This window comes from Leptomonas pyrrhocoris (assembly GCF_001293395.1).
Source record: "Leptomonas pyrrhocoris isolate H10 chromosome Unknown, whole genome shotgun sequence".
NCBI classification, from domain to species: domain Eukaryota; phylum Euglenozoa; class Kinetoplastea; order Trypanosomatida; family Trypanosomatidae; genus Leptomonas; species Leptomonas pyrrhocoris.
This window is the reverse complement of record NW_015438366.1, coordinates 327,869-344,738: the sequence shown is the minus strand read 5'-3', so window position 1 is coordinate 344,738 and position 16,870 is coordinate 327,869. Positions and strand designations below refer to the sequence as shown.

The following is a 16,870-nucleotide window of genomic DNA, read 5'->3' as shown; positions in this document are numbered from 1 at the left end:
GTCCTCGATAGAAAATGCGGAGAAATGTGCCTTCGGCATCTCCCGGTTGAAATAGCAGTAAAAAACCATCCCTCTTCTTTATTCTGCTTTTCCTCTTTCTTCAGCGTTTGTGGCCACGAAGCGCTCCTCTCACTACAGCGACGCGTCGAGGTGCAGCTCCTGCAAAACATAACGGTAATCGCAAAATGCATCTCGCATTTCGGTGGGAATGCGGCGCACGCGGGCGCAGGCGGCCCTCTCCGCTGCCGACTGAGGCCGCACCGCCACTCCACCCTGCTCCTGTGCAGCAACACGGTCAAAGGGCAGTCGCGACAGCCGATAACTTTCCTCCAGCACCCACCGCGGCGCCGTACGGGACGTGGTGCGCCGAAACAGCTCTTCCAGACTGGCGCGCCAGACGTGCTCATGTAGGTAGCCTTGGTGTGCCGCATCAAACGCATCCAGGTACGCCTGCAAAGCTTCGGTGTCCCCGCCGCAAGCTGCCATGAGCTCGTCACGAAGACGCCGGTGTGCCCCTGCGCTGTCGTCGCCTCGCACGTGCGGGGCGGCGCGTGGAGAAAGACGCTGCAATGAACCACCAGCTGATGCAGTGGGTGCAGGGGTGGCAGAGGCAGAAGAGGGAACTACGTGTGACGGAGACGGGGATGGGGTTCCTCCTGCTGCTGCTGCTGCGTTGCTTCCCTGCGTGAGGATCTCCTCCACCACCGCTGCGTACGCGTCTCCTCGCGTGCATGCGTGGCGCTGACGGATCCTCGCTACCCACTCCTCCACCTTCCGCAGCTCACCACCCGTCAGGGAAGGACAGCTGCTACGTAGCACGTGCACCCACGCGTGTGCAGGGACATAACCCGTGTGGCGGGTGTCCAATTGGGTGCAGCGCCGCAGCATCGTGGAAGCCGCGCTCTGTACCGTGTCCAGCAAGTCTGGCGAAAGCGTTGGTGCTTTCCAGCCGCCTGCGTGAACTCCCATTTCGCGCTCCTGAGGATACCCCGGTGAGGAGGAGGAGGGAGATGGTGAAGACGATGAAAGAGGCGAGAGCGTCCTTCTGTGTTCCATCTCGCGCCGGCGCGGAGTGGGAGAGCTGCTGATGGAGACACTCACCCGTCGGGGTGCGGCGTGGTTGGTGCAAGTTGCCCTGGTCGCGCCCTGCCGGCTGACGGTGTTCGGCTCCGTGTGCCACACCGGCTCTTTCCTTCGTCTCTGCAACCCCGCCGCTTCGCCGTGTGTTGTCGCCGACGGCGACGGCGACGTGCGCACCCGGGAGCGTCGGTGCCGCTCTGAAGAGGCTGTGGAGAGCGCATAACCGGCGCGCTGCGCCTCGCCGTTCCGCGGGGATGACCGCGCCGACGTCGCGTGCGGCTCGTCCAGCACGCTGAATTGCCTGTCGGACGAGAGCTGTCGCGCCGTCGGTGGTGTCGGGGCAGCATCTTGAAACACAGTTCGGTAAGAGCGACTTGAGCCATTTGGTGTGTCGTACAGAGGTTGGCGACGCAGCGAAAGAGGGCCGCGCGAATCTACCACGGCCGACGACGGACGTGACGGTGCGTCCAGCTGTGGACGGCGCTGCAGCGAAGAGCCGCGGTGGGACTGCGGTGTGGTGCCGGCGGTCGTCGGTGTCATGGGCGACACTGTCACATCAGCAATGCTCGCCTCCTCGCTTTCCCCGCCGCTTCCTTCCTCCACTGCATCGCCGTCAAGCACGGTGTGACCTACGCTACGGCGTGGCAGCGCTGTGGTTGTCTCCTGCACGCGTTGGCGCGCTACGTCAACCGCAGCGGCGGTGCCCAATGAACCACCATTGTGCACCACACCCATTTCGACGTTTCGCGGAGGCGCATTCCACGTTGCCGGGCGGCGAATGCGCTGTATGAGACCCGGTCGGAGACGCGACACCAACACACAAAAGTCCACGAGCCCCAGCGCGCAGTCCGCGCCGCCGGTAACGGTTGTGTTGTTGCCGGCCGTCGTCGCAAAGGAGGAGAAGGAGGAGGAGGTGTGGTGGACGCCGGATTGCGTGTGCGTGCCACCGTCCACGTTTGATGAGCGTGCACTCGTTGGTGTGTTGTCGGGCAGCAGCTCGAGAGAGTCCACCACCGCCTCCAGTTCCAGCGGGTGCACCTCTACACCGTGCGCGGCGAAGACTCCTTCTAATTCACTCAGCAGCACCGTGCCGTCTTTCGCCGCCGCGGCAGGAAGGACGTTGCGGTGGAAAACATCTCGGAGCGAGAGCAGCGCTGCATTGGCGGTGACCGACGCGGAGGGGAGCACGCTGTCGTGTTGGCGTGCATTGCCCTCCACGATGTGTGCGTTCCGTGAGGAGGACAAGAGCAAAGAGTCCGCCGTGGGTTGCGGTGCGGTGAGTGCGTTGGAGCTGTCTCGGAGCGGCACGCCGCCGCTCGGAGTCTTCCAAAGTTGAGAGTTCTTCGGAAGTGCTGGTGCGTTCACGTGGTTGCCCTTTCGGGCCTGCGCATCTTTCGCGGCGCGCGTCATCCGCACAACGGAGTCCTCCCGACTGCGGGACCGCGACGGGGACGAGCGTGCAGGGGAGACACGTGGCTGTGCGCCGGTGTGCTCATTAAACTCCTGGTCTAGACGGGCAGGCACGAACGCCTGACGCTTCTCGTGGTGCCCCGCCACATTGATTCCCGACCACTCCTGTGGGCTGCGTCCCGGCAAAGGTGTGCTGCTTCGCGATCGCGAAACAGGCGCAGCAGCTCCAACTCCTTCGTCGCTTCTCCCTCTTCGCCCTCCCGGCGTCCCCTGCAGCTGTGCAGTGCGCACCACCGAGGCCACAAAACGCGAGCTCGGCTGGAGCGGCGTCCACGGCGAACCACTCGTGCTGCTGCTGCGACGCTGCTGCCCATCGCTGAAAGACTGCTGTCGCCGTTCAAAAGGACCGCTGGAGGCGATCGAGGATTCCCGCGAGGCGGCAGAACCACCGCGACTGCCGGCGTGTGTGACAGATCGCAGCAGCGGTGATGACGACGTTGCCATGCGCTGGGTAGGAGCAGAGGTTCGGTTGGAAGGATACGCGGAGGATGCGCTGCGTCTCTCCCCGGCAGCTGCGACAGCCGGCAACGCTGAGGTAGAAACGTTGACGTACGTGTGGAGCGATGCCTGCGGTGGTGGCACGGGCAGCGGGGAGTGCTCGGTGACACCGGCTGCATGAGTCGGCTGTGTGTCCTGCGAATGCGATGGTCCTCCCTTTACCGAGTCGCTTAGATGCTGCAGCAGTGCTGCGTAGCAGACCATGCGCTGCGCTCGCGAGGCGATGGAGAATTGGTCGATGAGGGCATCCACCTGCTCCGGTGAGCCGCCGCTTTTTAGGATGAGGTAGGCGAACTCGCTGTACGAGAGAAGGCCTGTTCGTGTGGGATCGGCGCTGTGGAAGAGTGCCTCGAGCTGTTGGATGGCGCCGAGGTCAGAGGAGGTGGCAAGCGTGCTCATGGAGTCCGTTAGCTTTCTTCTAAGCAATGGGAATACAAAAATGCCTTGAATCCTATCAGAATACAAGTGTGGAGTTGGTGTTCTTTGGCGTCTTTGTTGGCACTACGTACTCCTTCGAACGGCGAGCCAATCTATCAGTCTAACTAAGCGTCTATAGGGAAAGACAAGTGTGCCTGTGCGTGTGTGGGTGAACCGTGCGCACTCACGAGATATTTTTTTTTCCTTATTATTCGGCGAGGTTGAAGATATGTGCCGCATCGCATCTCTTCCTCTGATAGATCTGCGGAGAGCAGCAACCACCACAACACGAGATGAGACCTCAACGGGGGCCCTTTCCTCTTTCTACCGCTTCTCTTTTTTTCAATGAGTTGCATCGAAGTACGACGCAACACGAGTGGAGGAGAGGCTAAAATACCTCTCTCCCTCCTCAGCCCTACAGTAGAACGATGCTAGGAGATGAAGATAAGCGAGGAAGCAGCAGTGAAGTTGCGTCTGCGAGACGGTGAGAGCAGCGCACTTGAGACGACAAACGACCTTGCATAGAGTGATAAAGAAGGTGAACTGGAACCGCATGTCCCTTCCCCACTCAACCTACCCGTTTTTTTTTTGGGGGGGGGTAATATCTGCCAACAATCGCGCTCGTCGTCCTTGAACGTGTCCTCAGAAATAATGCTTGTAGCGCCGCTTGGACAGCATCGCTACTCGAGCCGCACAAGTGCGTGGGGTCACCCACCCACCCTTTTCGTTAAAAAGCACCTTCCCCTTTCATCACACGGTTTGAATCATCACAGTACGCATAATCATCACGAAATGATTTGAGTGGACACAGAGAGAGAAAAGGAAGAAAAAGCTGAAGAAACGACGAAAAAACGCCGAAGGGGAAAAAACGGACACGCAAGGCACGTGTCTCTCCTTAACATACACACATACACACGCACACGCACAAGCACACGCACCCGCACACATACAAACATGCATTCCCCCCTAACAGCTTTCCGAATAAGTAGGCGTGTGTCTGTGCGTGGCATCCGCAGCAACGCAAACAACGTTTTCTATGGCGTCCTCTCTCTATAGCACTGATGTCTTCCTTCCCCCTTCGTCTTCTGCGGCTGCTTAGAAGTTGCGGATGTAATCGGAGCTCTCACACGCCTTGTACTCCGCCACGAGGCTCTCCACCACCTCGCGCGCGTCGGTGAACTCGTCCAGGTTATCCTTTGTCGGGCCGTACTTGCGGTACTGGTCGAGGAAGACGCCGCGGCCGAAGAGCATGTCGAACTGCTTCAGCGTGCGGTGGAAGAGGGTGTGGATGCTCGTGTGGTTCGCCATCACGAGCCCACTCACGCGATGACGCGTGTCCACGTACGGCGACTTCTTCGATAAAATGACCTGGATGGAGGCCGGCCCCCACGGGATGAAGGTCGGGGAGCGCTCGCGAATGCGCTCCAGCGAGCGGTGCACCTGCGCGGGGTCGACGTCGCCTTGGATCAGGTTCAGCAAGGAGATGTAGCACCCGCTCTTCATGGAGGTGGACACCATCATGTTCTTCGGCATGAGCAGGCGGCGCATCACGTCGTGCACCGAGGTCTTGCGAACGGCGGATTGAATGTTGGAGGTGTCGAGCGTGGTGGGGGTGTAGCCGGTGCACACGAAGTGGCAGCGCGGCGTGGGGATGAGAGAGGCAAGCATGCTCATGAGGTCGTTGTTCATGTAGCCGGGGTACCGCAGGGTGGCGGTGGAGGCAGCCATGACGGTGCTGACAAGACCGTTCATTTGCTCTACGGTGGGGGAGGCGATGTGAAGATTGTCGGTAACGATGCGATTCAGTGCCGTGTTGTCTAACACCACGACGCAGTCCGCGTGCAGCGTCAGCCGCTTCATCGCGAGGAGGCTGTTGTACGGCTGCACAATTACATCGCTCTCCCCGCCCCGCGACTGGTTTGGAAACACGCTATAGGTCTGAATCAGCTTCTTCGGAAACTTGTCGTTCAGGTTTTCGAGCACGTAGCTGCCCATCCCGCTTCCGGTGCCTCCCGCGATGGAGTGCGTGAGGACGAAGCCTTCCAAGCTGTCGCTGTTCTCCGCCTCGCGCTCGATCATGTCGAAGAGGGTCTCCTGCACCTGATCCCCAAGCTCGTAGCCGTGCGACCAGTTGTTGCCGGCACCACCGCCCTCCTTGTGAATGAAGATGTTCTCCGTGTTGAAGAGCTTCTGCATCGAGCCACGCTGCACCGCGTGAATGACGCGCGGCTCCAAATCGACGAGCAGCGCACGCGGCACGTAGTGGTCGTCGTCGGCTTGGTAGAAGAAGACGTCCTTGCGGTCCTCGCCGCCGATGGCATAGGGCTCCACCACGCCATCCAGCCGGATGCCGTGTTCAAGACACAGCTGCCGCCAGAACTCGCTGCCAACTTGGTTGCCGCACTGCCCAGCTTGAATGGTGATGATTTCACGCGGCATCGTCGACGGAGGAACAGAGAGGAAAATAACAAAGATGTATTATTAAAAAAATGTGGTGATGTGTGTGTGTGTGTGTGTACACGCGCGCAGTTCAGGCTGCAGCAGACAGTGAGGAAACAGAAAAAAAGGTCTCACCTCCCCCAAGAATCGAAATCAACAACACAGGACGGAAATAGGCGCCAGCGGCCACGTCTATTGGTGAGAGACGTCTCTTTCTGTAACACCAGCGATGCCAGTTGGCGTCTAACGCTAAAGATTCTATCGATCTATAAATATACGATCGCCAATGGTGAGGAAAAACAAACGGTCTCCTTTGTACCTCACGTAGATCTCGTAGACTCCTGAGGGAAAAAAGAAGAAGAAGGAAGGAAGACGATGGCAACTAGAACGAGGCGTGGGTGGGGTGGAAACACGAGCAATGGTTGACAAGCTTCCAGGGGCTTCTTTTTTGTCGTTGATGCGTGGGAGAAACCACCGCGGCACTTTCGTTTACGGGAATTAACAAGACCAGCTGCCGTGAGGAAATCTCCTGTAGCAAGTCAGAGGGCTTCTTCTTTCCTTTTTGAATCGCCGTGCTTCTGCGTTTTTTATTTTCCTTTTTTTGGCGGATCCGCAGAAGAAACAACCAAACACATAGCAGCGCCCCTCGGCTTCGTGCCTCACCCAAAACACGTCAATCACCCAGACACACACACACACACACACACAGAGAAGAAGAGCGGCAATTGCTCGTTCTCAAGGCGCCAATGATTCGTACTCGCCGTACACGAGTGGCTTGCCGTAGCTTTTCTTCGCCTCCTCCAGCGCCGCTGTGTACTGCTCTTGCAAGGCGTACAGCTTCGCGAGGTCACCGTCCTGCTTGAAAGCATCGAGCAGTCGCCGGGCTTCTTGACGGTCCGCGCGCACCATCCCTTGCGTTTCCGTCACCACGGCGATCTGTTCCAGCACACCGGCAATGTCAATGACAGCGCTTTCACCGCGATGCCGCTCTTCTTGGGTGAGCGCACGATAGGCTGGGCCGGTGGTGTTGAGGTACCGCTGGTGCTGCTCCTCTCGTGCCCTGTTGCGCAGACGTTGTACCATGGCAGAAGAGGGCCGGGCAACGGACAAGGAGGCGGAGCCGCGGGGGTCAGGGAGAAAATAACTTGTTGTACCGGAGGCCGCTGCCGCTGCTGCTACCAGTGCGGCAGCCCGTTGACACTCTTGTGTCAGCTCACAAAGTGATGTGTGTTGCAGGAGCCACTGAATCGAGTCCCTCCTCAGACACGCGTCGACTGGGGTGGACTTTGTCGAGAGTAGCGGTGGTCTTGCGGCGCGAACGCCCCGCTGTGTCCCTGTGCTGTTCGCCATGGCACATGACGCAAGACTCAGCAATTTTAGCTGCAGCGCACTCGTGCAGCTACGGAATGCTTCCTCTCGCTCCGTAGGCGGGGAGATCATTGCTTCGATGGTGTACTTTTCAGTTAGAGATGCACGAGCTGCCTCGAAACACTCGGTCCGCTCCTGTATTGAAAAAGCCGCTGTCATACCACCACGGCCAGAACTCTCTTCCTTGAAGGCTTCCTGGTCAGTGGAGGTGGCTAACGAGGATACGGGTGTACACCACACAGCCATCACGCAGCGCAGCTCCTCTATACAATCATCCAGCACGCGCAGGTGATCTGCGGCGGATGAGCAGTCTTGAAAGATGTACCGCGAGCCTTCGGTGTTCGGTGTGCAGCCCATCCACGCGACAAGCCGCAACACGTACACCCACGGAAGAACACCGCCTTGCCACGCACTGCTCACCGCAGAGAATGATGCGTAGCGGGGGTCGTTGGGATGCTGACGGTGATTGGTGAGGAGCGTCGAGATAACGCCGATGCAGCGTCGCACACCTGCAGACTCTGCGCCGCCGTCGCTGCTTCTGTAGACGGACGGATGGAGGCAGTCGAGAAACGTGGAGACCGTGCGACTGCGTCCTTCAACAAGAACGCCACCGTCGAAGACGGCTGTTTCACTCATCGCTGGTGCCGCGGCGTTTCGGTGTTGATGAGGCGGTCCGTTACGCGCCTTCGACAGGGTTGACTCCCCTCCTCCTTTCAAGAAAGAAGAAGAAGAAAAGAAGCGGCGGGGTTGAAAGTGAGTCCGATAGGGTGTGAATAGAGGTCGGCCGATGCCACACAACAATTCATGCCCTCCACATGTATGGCTGCGTTCATCGTACGTCCAGAGGCCTGGGTGTGTCAAACAAAAAGGAGAAGACAAAGAACCGAGTACCCACGCAGGAGGAAAGAAGATAAGGAGAAGCAGAACGTTCTTGTTGACGGCGGTGAGGGGGATAACGCCGGTCTTTGCTGCGTATGCAGTGCGCGAAGCCTGCTTCGTCCCTGCAACCACCCGTTTCTTCTTCTCCTTCTCTATCTGGCTTCTGGCTCGGAGCAGGAGGGAGTGATAATGAAGGGAGGGCGGAAAGGTGCAGGAGCCGATGGACGGTGGTTGTGCCACGGCGGTAATAAATATATTTGTTTTTTTTTCTCAACGGTTGTCAAATCACCACATCGTTTGGAGTTCAACTTCGTAGGCGAGAATGCGGCCCTTTTTGGCACGTTGCCACACCGAAGCTCCCCCGTTCAATTTCTTTTCCGTCCCACCATCATGCGCAACGCTGCGGGAGTTTACTGTTCGAGGCTACACGTTGCAGCGGCGCTGTTCGGCTACGCTGTCGGCAAATGCGAAAGGAAGAAAGCCTATCCAGCGATACCTCCCTCTCTCTCTCTCCCATTCAAATGGCTTCTCATGAACGGTGCCGAAGCCGCTTAGGGTGCAGGTGTGAAAGCAACGACCACCGCGCAGGTACCCGCGCGTGAGCGGCAAATCTAGATCATCGCACCCCACACATACGCTGACACTGCTTTTGCACTTCTATTCAAAGGGGTGCTGACGCTCCCACTGAATGCGCATCTCCTTTGCGCGGGACACCAAAAAAGCGTAGGGGTCGCGGCACACGTTGCGCAGCTTCCCACTGCTCATTACGTAGCGCGCGCAGCTGCGCTGCTCCTCGGCGGTCATGGCCTCCACCGTCGCCGTCACATCTTCTGGGATATCGGCGTCCACCTGCAACACTGGAAGCGAAGGGACCTCCGAGAAGAGAAGCGGCGGGACACCTCCCCCACCAACTGGGGTGGGGGCGGGGGGCACACCTGACGTGGCAACCGTGGAGGACACAGCCGTTGTCGCCCCCGCCGTCGAGGTGCTCGAACCACTCACAGCCGCACTTGTGGCAGTGGGGCCTGTTTTCGAAGTGAGAAAGGAGACAGCTGCAGTTGCCGTGACGGCGCCGCTGCTGCCCTGCGAACGGGAGGAGCTGCGACGGCGCTTCTCACGAAAGAAGCGCCACGGCGTCCATTGAAATCCAGAGGCCACCGCCATCTCCTCCCGCGCATCGGCGTTATCGATGCGCGTTGCCGAAGGGAGGCGCGGGGGCCCCGTGAACGCCGGTGCCGCCTCTACCCACTCCGACTCCGGTGGCTGACTGGCGTCGTCGTCTGCGTGGCTGTCGCTGTCGCTCGCCTCCTTCGCGCCCCTGTCTCCACCTGCCGTGTGCTCCGATGATGCTGCTGCTGCTGCTGCTGCGGTGGTAGCTGGGGTGCTTGTGGTGGTGGTGACCACCGAAGAGGCTGGCCGGCGAGCTCCTTTGTTAAAGGAATGCCGCTGGCGCTTGCGCTGAATACTGTTCTGCGCTCGCTGCACGGCGAGGTCGTCCTCGTAACGACACCACGCCGCGTGCACGTAGGCCTTGTCTTCGCAGAGGGCGTTGAGGAGAGGGAGCAGCGGCTCCGGACTGCAGCACATGAGCAGCGAGGTACTTGCCGTTGAGTGGAGCCTCGCATCATCCCGTGTTGGTTGTGTGTTCTCGCTGTTCATTGCTCGCAGGTGAGCAGGGAAAATGCTGAGGAGCGTGTGACGCAGTTGTCGCTCTTGGGCTTGAATGGCAGCCTGCGTCGCTGCCTCGAGTACCTCGTCGTGCTTCGACCGCACGGGGGAGGTGAAGCTGGCGGGTGAACTCGGCCATGTGGCCGAGGACCGGAAAGAAAGCGATGCGTCGGTGTGGGGGGTCGACGATGCTGCGAAGGGGGAGGGCTCCGTGGAGTCTTCCGTGTCGCTGCACCTGATCTCTTTCCCCGCCTCCGGCTCATCATCGTCCTTTGTGCCTTCCTCCTGCGTGTTTGGTGGTGGTGGTGGTGGTGGTGTGGCACGGCGCGTCGACGTGTCCGCGGCGGTGGGAAGCGCTGGCTCCTGCATTTCGGAGTGCATCTCCTCCTTCGCCGCCTCTTTCTTTTCGTCTCCCTCGTCCGTTGACGGCATCACCGGGGTGGGCGCCGGATCGTCCTGCGGTTCCTCCGTGGCCTGAACAAGGACGACAGAGGCGGAAGGCGGTGAAGCCTTTTTCTTCTTTTGCGGCTTCTTCTTTCCACCCTTCGATCTTGTGGAGGTCGCCACCGTACTGGACGAGGAGGACGAGGCCTTGTCGTGCGCTGAGCTCGCCTCTCCCTTTCCTCCTTCAGTGCCTCTCCCTTCGTGTTCTTCTCCGTCTCCTTTTCCTACTGCTGCCTCTGCCTCCGCCGACTTTAACGTGGGCGCACTTGCGAGTGAGGGCAACGCGTTGGTGGCAGAGGCAACGCCGTCGATGCTAGTGGCAGCTCCAGACGCCACCATATCTTCGGCGATATCAGCTTTGGTCCGCGGAGAGGGTGCGGTTGTGCCTTCCATCGCTAATGCAGACAACAGATGCGTAAGGGAGACATCAGCCAAAAACGATTCGGCGATCGGTGCTACCGTGTTTAGTGCGCTGTTCCTCAAAAAGAAATAATAATAATAATGTAGAGGGAGAGAAAGGTTCAGCTTTTGGGAAGGGAGGGGAGGGGGAGAGGATGGACTGCGGCGCAGCTTCCACGCACAGTGAAAGTGTGAACAACCTAGATGGATGCGTTGCTGACGTCACACACACCCACGAACATTCTGCGATGTTTTGAGTTCTCTCTTATTTCCAGGAGGCAGCCACTTCACGTGTGCTTTTTGGTCCTTTCCTTTTGTTCATGCTTCGATAGTTGACTACTGTACATCAGAGTAAGCTGCGAGGTGCTCAGCAGCAACAAACAACAACAAAGGTAAGTAAAAAAAAAAAGAAAAGAAGGAGGAGGGGGAGGTACGGGACATTATGCGAGGAAGAGGCACCATCGCACACAGCCCTCGTTTGGTTCACCTGCACCGCGCCCCCTCTCCTCTCTCCTCTCTCCTCTCGCCACCCAACTTTTACGCGGCGGCCACACGCGACGCTTCCGCCAAATTGGCATTCAAGATTTTATTCAGCGCAAAGAGGCGCTGCCGCTGCGGGAGGGTCTGGGCAACTTCGCAGTAGTCCTCCGCACTGCGTTGCGTGCTGGGAAAGACGTACGCCGCCCCGTCACCGCAGCCGTCGCCGTTCTGCGCCACCGCCAGCTGCAAAAACAGCCGCACCATTTGCAGGTGCCCACTCAGAGCCGCCAGGTCGATCGCGGCGAAGCCGAGGTGATCCCTTTGAAACGGGTCCGCCCCGCACGTCTCGAGCAGGAAACGCACGACACCGGTGTGTCCGCGCACGGCGGCCAGCATCACCGGCGTGCGGCCCGTCGGCGCGTGGACGGTGTTCACCAACCGCTGCGCCCCCGGTCGCCAGGTGAGATCCCGCGAGCTCCTCTGCGCGCAGTCCTTGTCGGCGGGGCTGCTGGAACTTGCCGAGGTGGCCAGCGGGGTTTGAAAGAGCACCATGTGAATTGTAGGGATGTCCGCGCTCCACACCGCGCGGTGCAGGATCGAAAAGCCGTATCGGTCCAGCTGCGACAGCGATGCCCCGCGGCTCAGCAGCACCTCGACGGTGGGCAGTCGACCCAACGACACAGCCCACATCACCAAGGACAGTCGGTACTGCGGATCGGTGTAGTTTACATTGGCAGGAGAAACGCATTCCATCACGGCGGACAGGTTGCCCTGAACCACTGCTTGAAGCAGCTCGTTGACGCGCAACGACGACGCCAGCATTGTTGCTGCTGCTGCAGTTATTCCTGTTTTGGCTTTCTTCTTTGAATGAAAGTTTCTGGAAATCAAGACAAGGCCCGCTTCGTCAGAGGGCAGAGAGAGAGAGAGAGAAAAGAAAAAAGAACTTCGGAGATCAAACAATGCAGTACGTTGTCGTTGAAAGAAGTGGAAGCGAGAGATCTGTAAAGGTCAAAAAGAACGGCGAGGAGAGGGGCGGGGAGGGAGCGGGTCGACGTGTTCATAGAACGGCGTTTTAACCGAATGAGCTAGAATACACCGCCTTTCTTGTCGCGGTTGAATCGTCAGCTTGAGAGAGCTTGATACTCTCCGTGTTGTTCAACTGCGCGAAGACACGGCGGCTGGCACTTTGCGTGGAAACACTTGTTTCTGTTGTCGCTTCCATCTGGAGGCTGAGGCAGGGTCGTAATAAATTATGACGTCTCTGCTCCTTTTCTGTTTTTTAAAATAAGCTAGCTGATTCCTTCAAACAACAGTCGATGTCTACGCCACACCTGCAACCGCTGCCGGTGCTGTTCTAGGTGAAAAGACAAACAACAAATAAACAGATAAAAGGAAACGTCAAGAGTAAATGAGAGAGTCCAACGATACAAGCGCCGGAAAGAAATATATATATATATATAGAGAGAGAGAGAGAAAGAGAGAGAACAACAACAACAACAACAACAACAACAACAACAACAACAGCAAGACAGCTTTGCGAAAGTGCTACAACGCCCATTTCATGTCTCCCCATGAGGTCTCTGAGAGCGGCACCATCTACCTAGTATCCATCTATGCAGGAAAGGGAGAGGGAGAGAAAAATAAGAATAAAAAGCCACTGTTGGCAGCTTTGCTACACGTGGACGGTATACGAAAGAGAAGAGTGGGAAGAGGAAAGAAGAGAATTTATCGATCGATCTATCTATGCGCGCACGTGCGTATGCGTTTCCCATCTACCTCCATCTGATACGTAAAGCAGCAGACGCGAGGACGCCTTGGCGAACCAGAAGAGATCCACACCGACTATCACCCAAACAAACAAACAACGATTGAATACTAAGCCGCCTCTGTGTGGAAGTTCAGCGGAGCAGCCGCGATTCCCTCAGCGCCATCGCCCTCCATCCGCTCCTTCCCTGCCGTCTCGCCGTCGTCGCCCTCTGCAACGGAGTCGCCTCGCAGCGGCACGGGTCGGGCTTCTGTGTGGGCCTCCGCCGTCGCGGCCGCGGCACCAAACAGCGCTCGCTCCGGCGTCAAGTCCGCAAACGACGGACTCTTCTCGGGTCCCTCGATAGCTTCGGATGGCGACTGCATCGACGACCGATCCGCCATGTCCTGTGCGACTCTTTGAGAGGGGAAAGGCGAAGACTCTGGCCTGCGTGTGCGTGTGGCACCTGTGCCCGCATCTCCGTAACGGTGTTCGTGGTGCTGCTGCTGATGCCTGCCGAGGCGCTGCTCGCTCGGCGACGTCGACAGACGCGCCACAAAGCGTGGGATGGTCTGTGGAGTGACGACCCCTGTGTTATGGCCGCCTCCACCACCGCCACGACGACCGCCTTCGCGCAACAACGCGCTAGGGGGCGTCTGGGCCTCTGTGATTCTCTCCAGTGAAGAAGGGTAGACGCCGTAGGGAAGAAATCTGTTAGTGCTCTGAAGCGGATGCGCGCTGGGTGACATCAGCGAGCCGGACAGGCGGCCGGACAGCGAGGAATCGAAATTTTCGATGGCGGTGGCGGCCGGAACTCGTGCAGCATTCGGCGGCATTCCTGTCGTCCTCGTCGTCACCGGTGCGGACAGGTGGACAGCGGACGGATCCGCGAAGAGATGCGGCGGCGGCTGCACCACCACCCACGGCGCCCCCACAGGCGCGGCGTGCGACACCCCGTAGACGACGCCGCTCACCGGCTCTGCTGGCGTGACAGTCGATGCTTCACCCCACAACATCGACGAGTACACATTAGCATAGCCAGCTGGGCCGGCGAAGTAGCCAGGCGCTGAGAGGCCGACTATGCCGGTCGGCGAAGAAACAATCGTGCCGGGGGGAGGCATCATACCCGGGAAGGGGGAAGGGGCCAAGACAGCGGATGCCGTGGGCGGTGACTGGCCTCTCATCAGCCCCCCAAAGGAGGACACACTTGCTTCACCTGAAAGGCGTCCGCGGTGATACGGGTTCAACGAGAAAGGCGCAGGCTGACTGGCAGACGCGCCCGCTGAGTCGGTCATCGTCATCGCCATGGTCGCAGAGACCGACGACGGCGCGGATAAGAACCCCGCGCTGCATGGACCACGCATCGGTGCAACGACGGCACCAGCAGTGGCGACCGCTGCGGTGGGCCGCACAACGACGGGACTGGGGCTCTCGCTCGGCCGGTACGAAGCGGAAGGTCGCTGCTGCTGCTGCTGCTGCCGCTGTTGTTTTCCTGTGGTAGCTGCACGGACCGGATGCGACTCCACTGGCGACGGCAACGGTGGCCGGCGGGGACTCGGCGAGGGAGCTTCCAATGGACGCGGCTGCGAGGGCTGGGTTTGCTGAGGCGCCGCCGCTGCGGTCGGCGGTGGGCTAGCACGTCGCAGCGGGGTCCTGCTAAGTGCCACATCAACGGACAGCTTCGCCTGCGGTGGGGAGGGAGACGGGAGCAGCTGTTGCTGTTGCAACGCGGTGAGGCGCTGCTGCAGCTCTTGCTGCACCTGCTGCCGCTGCAGCACGGCCGACGACGGCGCAATGTGAATCTTGATGCCCGCCTCAAGAGGGCTGATGTCCGTCCCTTTTGTGAGCGACGACGCGCTCTGCGGGACGACGCTGCGGACGGACTCGTAGCAATCCTCGCTGCGCAGGATGCACCGCAGATCGTCCTCGACAGGGATCGTCGTCGGCACGGCAGCGGCGTGCTGCACGCGGCGCAGGGCGTCGAGGGGGATGCGCTTCCGCAACTCCCGTGGCGCCTCCTGGAACGCCTCACTCACCCACTGTCGCCGCTGCTCCTCCAACACCGTGGCCCGCGTCTCCGGGTCGTCCTCGCCGTCGATGAAGACGTAGTCGAACATGTGCAGCGCTCGCCGCCACTTGCGCAGTTGAATGTCCCAGATGCGTTTGCTGCCCTTCACGACCGTCGGTGGCGACAGCGGAAGAAGGCCACCGCCCTTCAGCAGCGGGTCGTGCCGAATGAGACGTTCCATGTTCACGTAGCCGTCGGTGGCGTAGCCAAAGTGGATCTGCTTGTCGCGCTGACACCGCCGGCGGTCCTCGTCGGGCGAGTTGCCCGACGGAGACGGCTTCCGCGGGCGATTGGCTTGCCTGGCGGAGGCAGAGTGCTGGCGCCGACTGGGCTCACTGCTGTCCTGACCTGTCGTGCCCCTGACGTGGCTGCTGTCGCGCGCATGGAGGAGCTCGCTGCCTTCGTGATTACTTCGCCAGCCGCGATGGCGGTAGCTGCCACGCTGCTGCTGCTGCTGGACGTTGCCAAGCTGCGAGTAGGACGGCGTTGCACGGCTCGCGTTGCCGCTGCGCTGGGCCGCACTGGGAGGGGATGCAGTGGGGAAGCGCGGTGCGGGGGAGGAGGCCTCGTTTCCCTCCCGAAGAACACCGGGCTGGTCGGGTGTTGGAGCCGCCGTGCTGCGCAGCGCCCGCTGTGGGGTGGTATAGTTGTGCTCCATGGATGTACCTTATCGGACAGGCCTCCCTCTCAGAACAATAATAAAAGAGAGGGGGACACAAGATACGGTAATGGGTGTACGAGCAGTCTATGCGTGCGTTCAAAGGAGAAACGAGGAAGAAGAGGATGCCGATCGTGAGCGCTGAGAGGAGGGGGGGGGGCACCTGCGTAGAAGAGCAAGAGAGCGAAGAAATAACTAAACAAATAAAAGGAGGGGAGGGGCAGGGGGTTTACGTGTGATCTATAAAGTGTCGCCTCACAGAAGAGGAAATGAAGGATGCGATAAGAATACCAAAGAAAAGAAGAGCGGGGGAGAAAATACACACACAGACAGAAAGGGGATGCGCCAGTGTGTCTGTTCTAGCAATCTCGCTGAGGTGTGGCTGCTGCGCCAGTGCTTCTATGTAAAACGGGGAAAACAAACAAACAACAACAACAAAAGACCTGTGTACACACAGCAGAATCCGATCTAAGGGGTGGGGGTGGGGGGTGGGAGAGAGCAACAACAAAAAAGAGAAGGCGCGTCTCTTACTCTTTTTCTTTCTTATTTCTGATTGCTCCTCGTGCGTTCTACCGTGTGTTGTGGCCTACAGAGAGGAAAAGAAACGGATGGTGTACGCACGGGGTTTTAAAGGATGTAAGGCGCGAAGAAAGAGGAGGAGGAGGAGATGAACCGCAAAGAGCCAGGGAGTAGCAAACAAAGACACTAGAGAGGGCGTTGTCCACCATTGCGTGCATGCGTTTTAGCCAACGCTTTTGCTAACCAGTCTCCGTAAGTGAAGAAGTACAGCGAGAACTCTTGGTCTGAAAGGGAACGAGCACATCACAACGAGGCGCAGAGTCCACAAACGAGAGCATGTTGGAACAACGACCGCCACGTCTCTTCTCATTTATATATATATATATATATATATACTGTATCTTTCCACGTACATATCCCTATATCATAGCATTGGCAGAAGACAACGTGAAAGGCGCGAAGAAGAGAGATGCTGACACCTTCAATCAAGAAAAAGGCAAAAGAAAGAGGGTCACCATCTTGTTGTCCAATATGGATAGATGCGGATATATATATATATATATGATTGTGTCTGTATGTATTCCGTGATTTCTCTTATTTCTTTTCCTTTTTCTCACGTTGACGATGATGAACCACATATGTGTAGATATACATACACTTTTTTCCTTTTCCTTTTCATCCATCAACATAACAAAATGCGTTAAAGAAAATAATAATAACAATAATAAACGTCGAGACA

The 16,870-nt window shown here is 58.6% G+C and overlaps 6 protein-coding genes across 8 annotated transcripts; all 6 read right to left on the bottom strand.

Annotated features, from left to right (window-relative positions):
• Nucleotides 1-132: 132 nt before the first annotated feature.
• On the bottom strand, nucleotides 133-3,882 carry ABB37_05356 (hypothetical protein; the record flags this gene model as incomplete). The annotated part of the gene is made up of 1 exon (XM_015803335.1): nucleotides 133-3,882. The coding sequence occupies exon 1, from the start codon at nucleotides 3,445-3,447 to the stop codon at nucleotides 133-135; it is 3,315 nt and encodes a 1,104-aa protein (XP_015657977.1). The 5' UTR covers nucleotides 3,448-3,882.
• A 678-nt stretch (nucleotides 3,883-4,560) lies between these two features.
• ABB37_05355 (gamma-tubulin) lies at nucleotides 4,561-6,247 on the bottom strand (the record flags this gene model as incomplete). The annotated part of the gene is made up of 1 exon (XM_015803334.1): nucleotides 4,561-6,247. The coding sequence occupies exon 1, from the start codon at nucleotides 5,902-5,904 to the stop codon at nucleotides 4,561-4,563; it is 1,344 nt and encodes a 447-aa protein (XP_015657976.1). The 5' UTR covers nucleotides 5,905-6,247.
• Nucleotides 6,248-6,639: 392 nt separating this feature from the next.
• ABB37_05354 (hypothetical protein) lies at nucleotides 6,640-8,122 on the bottom strand (the record flags this gene model as incomplete). 3 transcript variants are annotated; one of them, XM_015803331.1, is made up of 1 exon in its annotated part: nucleotides 6,640-8,122. In XM_015803331.1, exon 1 carries the CDS (start codon nucleotides 7,906-7,908, stop codon nucleotides 6,640-6,642), a length of 1,269 nt encoding a protein of 422 aa, XP_015657973.1. In that variant the 5' UTR covers nucleotides 7,909-8,122. The 3 variants fall into 3 exon arrangements, with proteins under 3 accessions (XP_015657973.1, XP_015657974.1, XP_015657975.1); XM_015803332.1 differs by having other exon boundaries at nucleotides 6,640-7,984; XM_015803333.1 differs by having other exon boundaries at nucleotides 6,640-7,978.
• Nucleotides 8,123-8,808: 686 nt separating this feature from the next.
• On the bottom strand, nucleotides 8,809-10,737 carry ABB37_05353 (hypothetical protein; the record flags this gene model as incomplete). Its single annotated transcript, XM_015803330.1, has 1 exon — nucleotides 8,809-10,737. The coding sequence occupies exon 1, from the start codon at nucleotides 10,600-10,602 to the stop codon at nucleotides 8,809-8,811; it is 1,794 nt and encodes a 597-aa protein (XP_015657972.1). The 5' UTR covers nucleotides 10,603-10,737.
• Nucleotides 10,738-11,199: 462 nt separating this feature from the next.
• On the bottom strand, nucleotides 11,200-12,143 carry ABB37_05352 (hypothetical protein; the record flags this gene model as incomplete). The annotated part of the gene is made up of 1 exon (XM_015803329.1): nucleotides 11,200-12,143. The coding sequence occupies exon 1, from the start codon at nucleotides 11,962-11,964 to the stop codon at nucleotides 11,200-11,202; it is 765 nt and encodes a 254-aa protein (XP_015657971.1). The 5' UTR covers nucleotides 11,965-12,143.
• Nucleotides 12,144-13,017: 874 nt separating this feature from the next.
• On the bottom strand, nucleotides 13,018-15,612 carry ABB37_05351 (hypothetical protein; the record flags this gene model as incomplete). The annotated part of the gene is made up of 1 exon (XM_015803328.1): nucleotides 13,018-15,612. One exon carries the CDS (start codon nucleotides 15,610-15,612, stop codon nucleotides 13,018-13,020), a length of 2,595 nt encoding a protein of 864 aa, XP_015657970.1.
• Between the last annotated feature and the right edge of the window lie 1,258 nt (nucleotides 15,613-16,870).